Raw genomic sequence first — 12880 nt, 5'->3', positions numbered from 1 at the left:
CAGCCAGACAGACAGACAGACAGACAGAGAGAGAGAGAGAGAGAGAGAGAGAGAGAGAGAGAGAGAGAGAGAGCAACGCTGATTGGGCAATGTATTACACTAGTCAGTAAAATCATTGTATTGAACTGAAATTTTCTGAACTGACAGAGATGCAGCTGTTGTCGCTGTGGAGGAATGACATTGATGATCGACCCAAAAGCCTATATAGGAAACTGCGTAACGAAGTTATATTACAGTATGGTATTTCAGGCCCACTTATCTTCTGAAATGTTTCTTTTACACTGTTTATACAAAGCAAAAAATCATACATTTCAAAATTATTCCTATGAGGACAAAAAGGTTGTGACCTTACTGACTGTTGTAGAGGGGGGTTTTGTATTTCCTATTGTATCACAATAATATATCTACTTTATACTAACTACTGGGTCAGACAGTTTGATCTGTGTATATGTAGGGCTAAGTCTAAAATGATATGCATTCTTTATCTGAAGCTTCATTAATGTGCCTAATCTGTTATGCAAAGTATTTATGGCGAGTTATCCAAACAGAAAGACTGATGTTAAGTTCTTGAAAATTAGCCTCTTTGAGTGGCGTGAGAAGGTGGGCGTTACATATGGAGAGATACCAGATATTAATTGCAACAACGCCACCTGGGGAATTACACCCCAGGAAATCTGAACTAAGGTTTGCTTTAGTAACCAAGGTCACACAGGTTCAAATACCACAGGGTGAGACGGTTCCCAATTAAAACCAATTTTATTAACAAAAATTAGTCAAAAGAAAATATAGATAAATAAAGTCACACACCGGTTAAAGCTGCAGTACGTAACTTGTATAAAATTAATTTTTTGTCATATTTGATAAAACTGTCCCTATGCCCAGACAGCAGTACATGAAACATGTAATCTGTTGTTATGGCTGTCACCATTTTCAATGTGTTTTGTGTGTGTGCATGTGTCTTGCATGTGTGTGAGTGGTTGCAGGTGAAGGGGTGTGGAAACCGGACTCCTCCTCCGAGCCAGCCACTGCCCAATCGCCTGCAAGCTGTTCCTGCAGCTACAAGAGTCATCTCAGCCTGGCAGTCGGTGGCTGGCATATCTCATGACCAGTCCTTCGCACATGTAGAGAATCATTGTCTGTATTAGATTTGTCCTATTTGTGGTAGCCAGACTCGAATTGAGCTAGTTTAGACACTGACTGATTTTTGCACACACTAGAGATACTGACTGTTAGCCTCACTAGGCTAATTCGTTTTTCATCTAAACTGTAGGCCTCATTTAGGAGGGTTTTATTTCCATTTTATTTTGTGTGTGACTTAGGTAAGCCCTCTGTTTTGGAGTGTTCTCTTTTAGTTATAATTACTTAAGCTCTCATTTTTGGGGAGTTCTCTTTTGGTTTTGATTATTTCATTGGTTTGAAAAGTACCCACTCGCTCTTTTCGTTGTCTTGGCCTTTTGCCTTTTGTGTATTAAAACAATTTAAAACACTTCTATTTAAATAAACAACTAATTTCAACCATTTCCATCCAGTTGTTTTTTGTTACTTCCTTACCCCTAGCAAGCTGGGTCATAACATCTGTGAGAAAAAAAACAAAACAGGGTGCGCAAAGTCAGGTCCGCTGCGCCGATGGGGCGTGGCAGCACAGACTTTGGTATTTTTGTGCACTGCGCCACCGGCGCATCTCCTCCCCCTTCTCCACCCACCGGCGCAATTCGGAAAGAGGGAGGGGAGAAGGCGTTGAGTGGGTTTGACACAGCCGAGTCAAATTTTCACCAATCACAGCAGCTCCTCACCTCACCTTTAAGAACACCGCTGGCGAGGCGCATGACAAGTTTCGAGGATGACTGAGACCACGCAGGAAAGTGTCCGACGCCCACACTTCTCCCAGGAGAAGACTGACGTCACTCATGTCTCATGACATCCGTTTGTATTACTTTGCACACCCGTTTGTATATACTGTTTATTTTTTCTCAGTGTATATATATATACACACACACACACACACACACACATTGTTTTATATTGTGTTCTATATGTTGTGGTGTATTTTGTTTATATATATATATTCTCAACATGAATATTTAGTTTTTATATTTGCTTTTTATATATTTAGTTCTGGGCTGCACGGTGGCGCAGCAGGTAGTGCGCGTGCAACAAGGTTGTCGGTTCGATTCCCGGGTCGGGCCTTTCAGTGTGAAGTTTGCATGTTCTTCCCGTGCATGCGTGGGTTCGCTCCGGGTACTCCGGCTTCCTGCCACAGACCAAAAACATGCTCATTAGGTCAATTGGTGACTCTAAATTGCCCCTAGGTGTGGGTGTGAGCGTGAATACTTGTTTGTGTATATATGTTGCCCTGCGATCGCTGGCGACCGGTCCAGGGTGTACCCCGCCTCCCGCCCGTTGACAGCTGAGATAGGCTCCAGCCCCCCCGCAACCCCGAAAGGAATAAGCGGCATAGAAAATGGATGGATGGATGGATGGATGGATATATAGTTCTCTCTCTTTTCGTTCTTTTCTAATTTTATTCTAATTCTATTCTTGTAAGGAGCACTGCAACAAAAACAATTTACCCTCGGGGATAAATAAAGGATTTCTGATTCTGATTCTGATGTCTAAGTATGAGGTCCTTAAATGGTAAACCCTCGGCCTCCTCATCCTCCTCAAAGCAATGATGTACTCCATCTTTGTAGATAACGTTAAGCATTACTATGATAACATTTGTATTTGGAATGAAATGACATGGGTCATAGCGGACACCGATCATCACTTACGTTTTTTCCATGTGTCTGTCTCTCTCTGTCTCTCAAGCGCTCTGAGATAGATGCAGTATATATGCTCTGTAGGATATCACGGCTGTTTCTGGTTGGCACAGCGACGTCAATTGATTAGTTCGCATCCCTGTTTCACCTGTGTACATTCGGTCAGGGTGAGTGACCATTACGCGTGCCGAACGCACTTACAATGTCGTCAGATGAGATGCTGATCAAAATATATAAATTTAGGTCTGACTGTATGTGCTGACTCAGATAGTTGCATTGAATTGCGGCTGTTGCTAATTATTGATCACAGTGAAATGCCAGACACTGTGGAAGCCTGACTGTGAGGTGTCGGTGACAACCACTTGCCCGGTGGTGTGCCGCTGCCGCACAGAGTTGACCAGGTCTGGGCTGGCGAGCTTTCAGCGCACTTTTACTTCTTTTATATATATATTTACATATACACCTATTTCTGAAGTACCTGTATATATATATAATAGTTAGGTCGAGGCAGATGGCCGCCCACCCAGAGTCTGGTTCTGCTCGAGGTTTCTGCCTGTTAAAAGGAAGTTTTTCCTCGCCACTGTCGCCAAGTGCTTGCTCATGGGGGAATTGTTGGTTTCTTTGTAGATAAAAGAGCTTGGTCTGTACCAGCTCTATATGGAAAGTGTCCTGAGACAACTTCTGTTGTGATTTGGCGCTATACAAATAAAATTGAATTGAATTGAATTGAATTATATAGGGGCGGCTGTGGCTCAGGAGGTAGAGCAGTCGTCCACCTATCAGGAGGTCATTGGTTTGATCCCTGGCCCCGACAGTCCACATGCTGAAGTGTCCTTGGGCAAGATACTGAACCCCAAAACTGCCACCGATGCTGTGCCATTGGTTTGTGAATTCATATGTACATCACTTTGGATAAAAGCATATGCTGAAGGACTATTTGTAATATTTATTTTGACCTGTCTTTGTTCAACTTTGATGTTCTTTTTTTGGACTGTATGTCTATTAACTCGTTGGCTGTTTGTAATGAGTTTGACTCTTTCAGTTAGACTCTTTCAGCTGAACCGCACTCAACCCTCTTGTGGTGTAGTCAGCCTGGTTGTTTTTGGCGCTGACATCTTGATATTATTCATATGTAGCCAATAGTGAAATGTCCCTCCTGGGCTATATATAGTGCTAGGCAGGCCTTAGCCACTCCCACTTCCTTGTTGCCATTTTGTTGAGTTGAATATATAAGAAGGGTTAATAGTGCTGCTCTTCCTTTAACAGGGCCGGTTTTTGCTATGGGCAATGTGGGCGAGCTCCCAGGGTGCAATCTATGAGCTTGGCTACGGTGGCTGACAAGGGCAAATGCCACAAACGGCAAAACGCTGCAAACACAGGAATGATGCAAAGCCAAAAACACACAAACACATAAAACAAATGCAACAGAAAAACGCTGCAAGACAAAAATGCTGCAATCACAGAAACGAAGCAAAAGCAAAAACTTACAAACACACAAAACAAATGCGAAAGAAAAATGCTGCAAATAACAAAACACACACAAACCCAAAACAACTGCAAGAGAGAAACGTTGGGAACGTAAATGGGACGGTCTAGCCTTCGGAGCATTTCCTGATTGCGTCACGACGTTAGAACTTCTTCCCTCCTAACCCGAGAAAAACACACGTACACGTTTAATATATATTAAAAAGAACAGAATCAATTGTTGGAAAAAGAGGAAAGGCGACTCCGGCAACACCGGCATTACGTTTATCTCCGGCTGGGAGAGCGCCGTGGGGAGGTAACATTAACCTGCTATTTTAACCCATATTAATGTTCATACATAGCTAGCATAGTTTGAGGTAAACGATACCGTTTAGTGACAAACACTTGCCATATGAACTATGGACTGACATATACTGTATGTCATTTAACCATAAGTCTTGATACAGGGTTCTGTATGCTGTAATTGTAATGCTATGTTTTTAAGATCTGAAAAGTGCTGGTTGAATAGTTAAATGTGTACAAACCCTGTAAATAACCCTGACTTAATTCAATAGCCTATTAAAATGTTGTGTTATTAAACATCAGAACCATATTGAGAAGCCAAAGTGTAACAGATGGAGAAATGAAGCAGTATTGGTCTAAGCTTTAACATTCACTACAGTTGTTGTCCATCCACCCATCCACTATCTATACCGCCTATCCCTTTCGGGGACCCATCCACTATCTATACCGCCTATCCCTTTCGGGGTTGCGGGGGGCTGGAGCCTATCCCAGCTACAGTGGGCGAGAGGCGGGGTACACCCTGAGCCGGTCGCCAGCCGATTGCAGGGCCACATGCAAAGACAGACAAACATTCACACTCACACTCACACCTACGGACCATTTAGAGTCATCAATTAACCTAATGAGCATGTTTTTGGTCTGTGGGAGGAAGCCGGAGTACCCGGAGAGAACCCACGCATGCATGGGAAGAACATGCAAACTTCACACAGAAAGGCCCCGCCTGACCCGGGGATCGAACCGGCAACCTTCTTGCTGTGAGGCACCCGCACTGAGGAGGTGGTGGCCATTCGCCACAGGGTCATCTACCTCCCCAAGACCACAAAAGACCTGGCGGCAGTAACTAAGGGGTTTGCAAGGCTGGCAAGACACAGAGCTTTTTGAAAAGCTGCTGGAGCAATCGGCAGCTGCCATGTGAGGATCAAGCCTCCAAGCAGCCCTTATGGTCACTGTTATCGGAACAGAAAACTGTTTGCTTCAATAATCTTGCAGGCCGTTTGTGACCATCAGGGCCTCTTCATTGATACGTACTTGGGCTGGCCGGGGTCGGTGCACGACTCCAGAGTACTCCGGCACAGCCCACTGTACAGGCGTGGCATCTATCCTCCTCCAGGGCACTTCATCTTGGCAGATGGCGGGTACCCGTGCCTCCAACATCCACTCCCCCTCATCACTCCCTACAAGCGGCCGGTGCAAGGTGTGGCAGCCCAGCACTTTAACAGCCATCATTCCAGGGCATGCTCTATCATAGAGTGTGCCTTTGGAATGATGAAGACACGGTTTAGAGCCATCTTCCTCCAAGCGCTGGAGGTGCACCACACCTTTGTGCCTCAGGTATATTATTACCCAACAGGATTTTGATTATTGTTAACTGGTGAGCAGCAATTTTAATTACATTCAATGTATCTATTTTTCTCTCCTTTTCTACAGGTCATAACAGCAAGTGCCGTCCTGCACAACATCTGTCTGGGTGCTGGTGACATCATGGCCCCAGCGGATGAAGTGCAGGACAACATGCCGGAGGATGAGGGGGAGAATGGGTTGGAGGCAGCCAGTGGTGCTCCCTGGCGGGACCAGCTGTCTGCTGAGGTGTCTGCCCTGGAGGAGGGTATCCTTGACCATGATTACCTTTAGAGGGCAAGTACATTAATTTTGAAGCTATTCCTATTTAAGGTGTTTTGTATACAGTTGAGTTTGTTGAAGTAATTTGTGTTTTTATTATCTCTTTTAAACAAATTTTAGTAACATGGCAGCCGTTGATTGCATCAGCCCTGCAAACCCCAATGATGGACGATGTGGTGGGCAGTGGAGACATGCATCCCCCACCCCCCAGATGATGTCCCACTCACAGCCAGAAGACTCCAAGGTCTTCCATGTGGCATCCCATCCAGTCCAGCAGCACCACCAGGGACCGCTGCTCAGCCTCAACTGTATATATGTGCTCTGTAAATCAGCTAATCTCTGTAAATAGTAATTTCTTCTGCTCTTTTGTAAATAGTTGTACAATTTAAGAATGCCCACCTGTAAATAGTTAGAAATATTCATATGTTATATGTATATTCATATTTGTCAATATCTGTAAATATCACAAAATAATAAACAAATTGTGTTGTCACTGAAAAGTAGTTCAAACGTCTACTCATATTGTAAATAAGAAATGGAACAGATAATGTAATAAGGTTATAAGATTTTAATTTAGAACACAATATTTTTTATGCACAATTTACATCAAACAACACAGAATGTAATCGAACAGAAAAAAAAACACTAATAAGTCAACGCCTCTCTAATAAACCAAAAAGTCTGTCCATCCTCTCTCTGCTCTCTCCTTTCCTCGGCCTCCCTCTGCAATCGCATGTTCTCCCTAATCAGTTCCAAAAGCTCATCCTTTTCCCTTCTCTTCGTTTTGCTTCCTGCTGCTGATTTTGCTGGCTGCCTCTCCTCCTCCTCATCCTCCTCCTCTTCCTCGTCATGCTGCCCACCCACTGCAGCATCTGGCCCTGGTGTGTCCTCAGGGATGGAGGCAATTAGGACAGGCGGGGCAATGGAGGGCCTCTGTCCTAATACCTCATTCATGAGGACAAACCAGGACCAGATAGCAGCAGTGGGCCGCCCGCTGACTCCCTGCCCTGTCCCTGGATCTTTGCATTCCTAAGGAAGTGCAAGGAAGTACAAATTAGCATTGCATTGTAACTACACTAGCGAGTAAAAAACAAGAGTGCCTTGGAGATTTTTTCTACATTTCTTTATCAAAGTTTTTATTTACTTGGGTAATACAAATGTAGTTTCCTTATCATTATCCAAACCTGCACATACTCTTTATTTTCTCTTTAAGTTGTCCCTTTTTTTTTTTGCCTGTTGCTGCTCCACCATTCCCTCCAGCCCTGCATGGGTTTACTTGGGCTGAAGCCCAGGTGCCCACGGAGATTAGGGGCCTATCATTTTTGGGACAAATTAGCATAAAAAGTCAAATTCTTATGCAACTTGTCAGTTTTCCTGTCAATCACACTATGTACAAATTTGAGACTGCTGATTGATCCAAATTAACTCGTTGCCACCATGCCCAACCCTGCCCCCCTATGTGTCAATCTGGTCACGCTTCATCACTTTGATAGAGAGACAGGTGGAAGATGTCGGCTGAAAAAAAGGTCGAGAGTGGTGCTTCCAGAAGAAAATCGGCTCGTGACCAGTGGTGGACAGTAACGGAGTAAATTTACTTGAGTACTTTACTTAAGTACAGATTTTAAGGATTTGTACTTTACTTGAGTAGTATATTGATTTGACACTTATTACTCTTACTCGAGTAGATTTCTGGGAAGGCTAAAAAGTAAGCGTTACATTTAGTTTTTGTGTGCTGTAAATGCAATTGGCCACGCGATGTGTTCGTCAAAAAAAAGAAATCAATCATAGTGCACGTTCTCCACTGTGAGCTACGTAAAAGCGGAAATGCATCATTCACGGAAGCAGGACCAATGTCCATATAACGAAGACCCCGGGGACGCACGCTGCGACGCTCCACTCACAAATACAAGGCGGCAGTGGCAACAGTAGGGGATGAAGAAAGAGACACCGGCACTGAGTCTGATGATAATGGTGATGTCCGTGAGCTTTCTGCAAACGCAGAAGAACACCCGTGGCCTTATTTGAAGTCCATGTTCGAATTTGTAGAAGTAAAAAACGCGGACAGAGTCAAGAGGGGCTATGTTTTCAAATGCGTCCTGTGTTTACCGAAGACAAACTACATCTCTGCTTTCGACAACTCGACATCCAACCTGAAGAAACACGTTGACGTAAGTAAACATTTCACCACGTTTAATTTGTTTAAGAGCTTGTGGATCTTCTATTTTTTCGAAATGAAACTTGGCTCGACACTTTACACTTCATAACAAACCAACAGTTGGTTCTCAGCATGGTAGCTAGAGCACTGTGGTTCTCAAAGTGGGTCCGGCCCCTGGTGTTTAGTTTTCAGATGGGGGTCTGCAGGCTATGAGTCAATTCGGGGGTTCTTGACATGAAAAGGTTTAAGAACCAAGCGGCTAGAGGACTGCAAATGAGACCCATGATTAGAAGGAGTAAAATTATTTAGTTCTGTACGCTTCCCCAGTCATTGTAGCAGTAATAATGATCATACCTATAAATACACAGTATATTGATTCCCAAACTGGGGTCTGGGACCCTTGTGGGTCTGTAACTCAAAGTGTGCAAATGGAACGAAATGGACTTGTTGGTTTATTCCAATGTTAAATTAACATTGACTTTACAATATTAATGTGGATCCCAGAGAGTGAAATGCCATTAAATGCATGTAAAATTGGAGGTCCTTGAAATTAAAGTGATTGAGAAACAACACAAAATATATCATCTTTTATGGGGTCCCTGGCATATCTTTTGAAATGGGGTCTGTGGGCTATAAGTGTCATTTTGGGGTCCTTGACAAGAACTTTTTGAACCAATTGTAAATACAACATTAATTGAATAATCAAATAATAGATTTGAGGATTAAATGATGGAATGATTTGAATTGTGCAATTTCCTGAAAGTGAGACATGAACATCAAAATTATTAATAATTTGGTCACCATTTTCTGATTTTGATTCTAATCTGTTAACTATTTTTAACTGAAATTATACTTTGTCTTTTACAGAGAAAACATAAACAACATGCAGCAAAGTACTCAGAACTGACTACAACATCTCAGATGAGAAAATACCGGTCTGAGAGCTCTTCTACCCCTGTGAAACAATTGAAAATTGATGAACCCAATCAAGGCTTTCAGAGAGTCACTCAGAAAACTGTTGACAATTCTGTACTCAACTTCATAGCTCAAGGTCTCCAGCCCTTCTCTGTAGTTGAGCTGCCAGCTTTCAAGGAACTTGTCACAGATCTACAGCCACAGAGAACTGTTATGTCTCGAACCACCGTCCGGAGTAAGCTTCGCCGTGGCACAACTCAGATGAAGGAGAGGGTAAAGGAAGAAATGAGGAAGGCTTCATATATAGCCACGACAACAGACTGCTGGTCTGCAAGGAGAAGGAGCTTTCTTGGTGTTACAGCACACTGGTTAGATCCTCGCACCTTCAAGAGGCATTCTGCGGCTCTCGCATGTCGACATTTGAAGGGCTCTCGCACATTCGACGTCTTAGCAGGTGCGTTGAATGACATACACTTGGAGTATGACATCCATGACAAGATTGTCAGAACCACAACTGACAATGGATCCAACTTCATAAAAGCGTTCCATATCTTTGGAGATGAGAACAACAATGCTGCTGCTGCTGCTCCAGAGCAGACAACTTATGAAGATGACAAAAGTGATGACCTTGAGAATGAGGAGGAGGAGATGGAGTTCATTGAGGTAGAAGCCATTTTGGCTGAAGACGATGGTCTCCGGTACCAACTGCCAAAACATCAGAGGTGTGCTTGCCATTTGTTAAATTTAGTGTCTTCTGTTGATGCTGCTGAAGCGGACAAGGCCGGCAACTACAAGAAGTTCTCAAGGTCAGCTGTCGCCAAATGTCAAGCTCTCTGGAATAAGATGTCAAGGTCCGTAATTGCTGCAGAGATTGTGGAAAAGCATTGCAAACTCCAGCTTGTACAACCTTGTGCCACAAGATGGAACTCCTTTTACCAGGCTGTAAGGAGAGGGGGCTTTGAGAAATGTCTGTGCTGACCTCAATCTTGGAATGTAAGTAGTCAGTGAATGTGTTTAATTTCCTGCTGTAGATATACTTACCGTACTACAATTGCCACACAACCTGTTAGGTTTTTCTTCTGAAAGTAACTAGTTATTTTTCCTCTAATTTAAATTTATTAATCTGTCTGTCTGTCTGTCTGTCTTTAGGTTCAGTCAGGCTGAAATGTGCTTTTTGGCTGAGTATGCCAAAACCATGGCTCCAGTTGCGAAGGCCCTGAACGTACTGCAGGGAGACGTCAAAGTCAGCATGGGACATCACCTCCCTACAATCGCCGTGCTCATCTCAAAGCTTGAGAACGTCAGACTGTCGCTGAAATACTGTCAGCTGCTGGTTGATGCCCTCCTAGGTAGGGGTGGCTCAGAATAATCAAATATTCACATAATTTCTAAAAGGGTAAAATGATTGTTTTACAACAAAGGCTACATTGTAATTAACCACTTAAACCCCAGCATTGGTATTGTGAGGAAAGCTTCCGTTGAAAATGGCAGACTGACAAGCTCACAATGTGCTGCGTCGCATTTTGAGCTTGTCGATCAGCTATTTTTATCAGAAGCTTACTCCACAGAAAAGACACCCATATGGGGGTTTATGTGGTTAAACCCTACTCATAGTAACTACATTTTGAAGAATACTTAGTATGTGTGTAATATAATGCCATTTTGCTTGGAGGTAATTCATGTAACCCCACTCTCCCCTTCTGGGTATTTAACACATCCCTACTCCTAGGTGGGGTGGAGAAGCGTTTTGGAGAAATGATGTCTGACCCAGAGCTGATTGCTGCAGCTATCCTTCAACCAATGTTCAAAACGACCTGGACGACTGATGATGTCCTCCAACGAGGTGAGAATTGTATCAGTCAAGATATGAGCAAGTCCACTTTGGTAGATGTTTGGGTTGTGTAGTTAAACTTGCTATGATGTAACTCCAAAGGTTGGCAAGACGTCAAAATAATTCCTATATTGACTGGAAATTGATGAAATGATGAAAATATGCTCCGCATTGACTTACATTGTAGGCCTACAGCAAAACCAAATCACCAGACAATTTATTATACGATTTTAATGGGAAGTTGTCCTTTATTAAACTTGGTTTAAAAGTACTTGGTTTGGTGTTCTACATGTTAGAATAAGATTTGTTTGAGTTTGTTTACAGGAGCACATTTTAAATCAATTTCTGGTCTATGGAGAAATTATTTTTGATTTCTAGCCCACCTTTGTAACATCATTGAATGGTTGTTTCATTTAGGCCTTGGATACATCAAGGAACATCTTCCTTCGTACGATGAACCACCTCTGCAGCCGAATGACTCTTCAAGTACGTCTGATGAAGATGATTTCTTCTCTGGTTTAAAGCACACACACACCCAGGAAACCACCAAGCAGCTGGATACATACCTGGCATGTACATCTGAAGGTATGGACATTTTCACACCCTGCCCAGCAGTAGCCAGACTGTCGCTGAAGTTAAACACAGGCCTACCGGCCTCTGCTGCTTGTGAAAGGCTTTTCAGTACAGCTGGATTGCTCTTCACCCCAAGACGTGGAAGGATTCACTCACAGAACTTGGAAAACCAGCTGCTACTGAAGTTGAATAAGGCCTTCTTCGATTTCAGGAAGACCGCGACACACAGATAGGCAGACAGGCAGCACACAGACCGACCCACACGGACAGACAGATCGACCCACATGGACGGACGGACGGACGGACGGACGGACAGACAGACAGACTGACAGACAGACACACGGACAGACAGACCAACACGGACAGACAGACCGACACACACGGACAGACCCACACAAACAGACCGACAGAAAGAGATACACTCACACGCAGATGGAGACAGTTTGTTGTGGTTAAATATTGTTGTACTATTACTGTTAATATGCTGTTTATGTACTTCCAGTCAAGTCAAGTTATTTCAACAGTTGAGTTCTTGAAAGCAGAGTTGTAGTTTGCTAAAGAATGTCTTCACTGCTCCTCTCAGTGAGGGAGGAGACAGAAAATGCCCTGCTGTACCTAAACATGGGTGGGAGGCGTTGTGAGCCTGTAGATCGGCTATTTTCACAATTCTTTATCTGTGGAACACAGTCAAACCACTGCTTTATATACATGTTTAAGTTTTTCTTTCCAAATGTGTGCATAATTTAATTCCTATGTTGTGCAAGTGTAGCCTAATTGTGCAATAGGTTTGTACTCCCTTTTTTATTTATTTATTCTTGTATGGCTCTTTTTGTCTTTGTTAAAAAAAAAGGTTAATGTGCAAATGGTAATTTTGAGGCACTAGACTTCCTGGAAGTGTTGGCATGGTCAGTCACTGTTTCATGTGGTTCAATAAAACATGGATGACAATTGCTTTCCTTTCTGATGACCCGATTCGTTTAATTACTTTGTAGGATCTTCTGCAGGCTTTCTATAGCATAGTATTAGTCCTGTGGTTTGCAACCTTTTTCATATCAAGGTCCAATTTATAAGCCATTTGAACGACGGACCACCATTGGATGATATTTAAAATGTTGCTGGATAAGATCTTGTCCGCAGTTCCATGCTGTATTGATGTTGGTATCATAGGAGAAGCGATGACTGGCAATACTTGCTGCTTATACAATAATCACTGCTTATACATTCTGTAAGTGTGTCGACTTCTTGTAAATTAAGTAATGT

General features: G+C 43.1%; 1 protein-coding gene across 1 annotated transcript; it reads left to right on the top strand.

The window, feature by feature from the left end:
• The first annotated feature begins 8009 nt into the window (after positions 1–8009).
• On the top strand, positions 8010–12572 carry LOC139341753 (uncharacterized). Its single transcript, XM_070978427.1, has 5 exons — positions 8010–8314; positions 9169–10209; positions 10366–10565; positions 10946–11059; positions 11465–12572. Coding segments are annotated over exons 2-5 (705 nt in total). The 5' UTR covers positions 8010–8314; positions 9169–10207; the 3' UTR covers positions 11854–12572.
• Positions 12573–12880: the final 308 nt, after the last annotated feature.

The sequence above is a fragment of the Chaetodon trifascialis genome, chromosome 13, assembly GCF_039877785.1.
Source record: "Chaetodon trifascialis isolate fChaTrf1 chromosome 13, fChaTrf1.hap1, whole genome shotgun sequence".
Taxonomy (NCBI): domain Eukaryota; kingdom Metazoa; phylum Chordata; class Actinopteri; order Chaetodontiformes; family Chaetodontidae; genus Chaetodon; species Chaetodon trifascialis.
The sequence above is the reverse complement of the archived record's forward strand: the minus strand, read 5'-3'. Positions and strand labels throughout refer to the sequence as shown.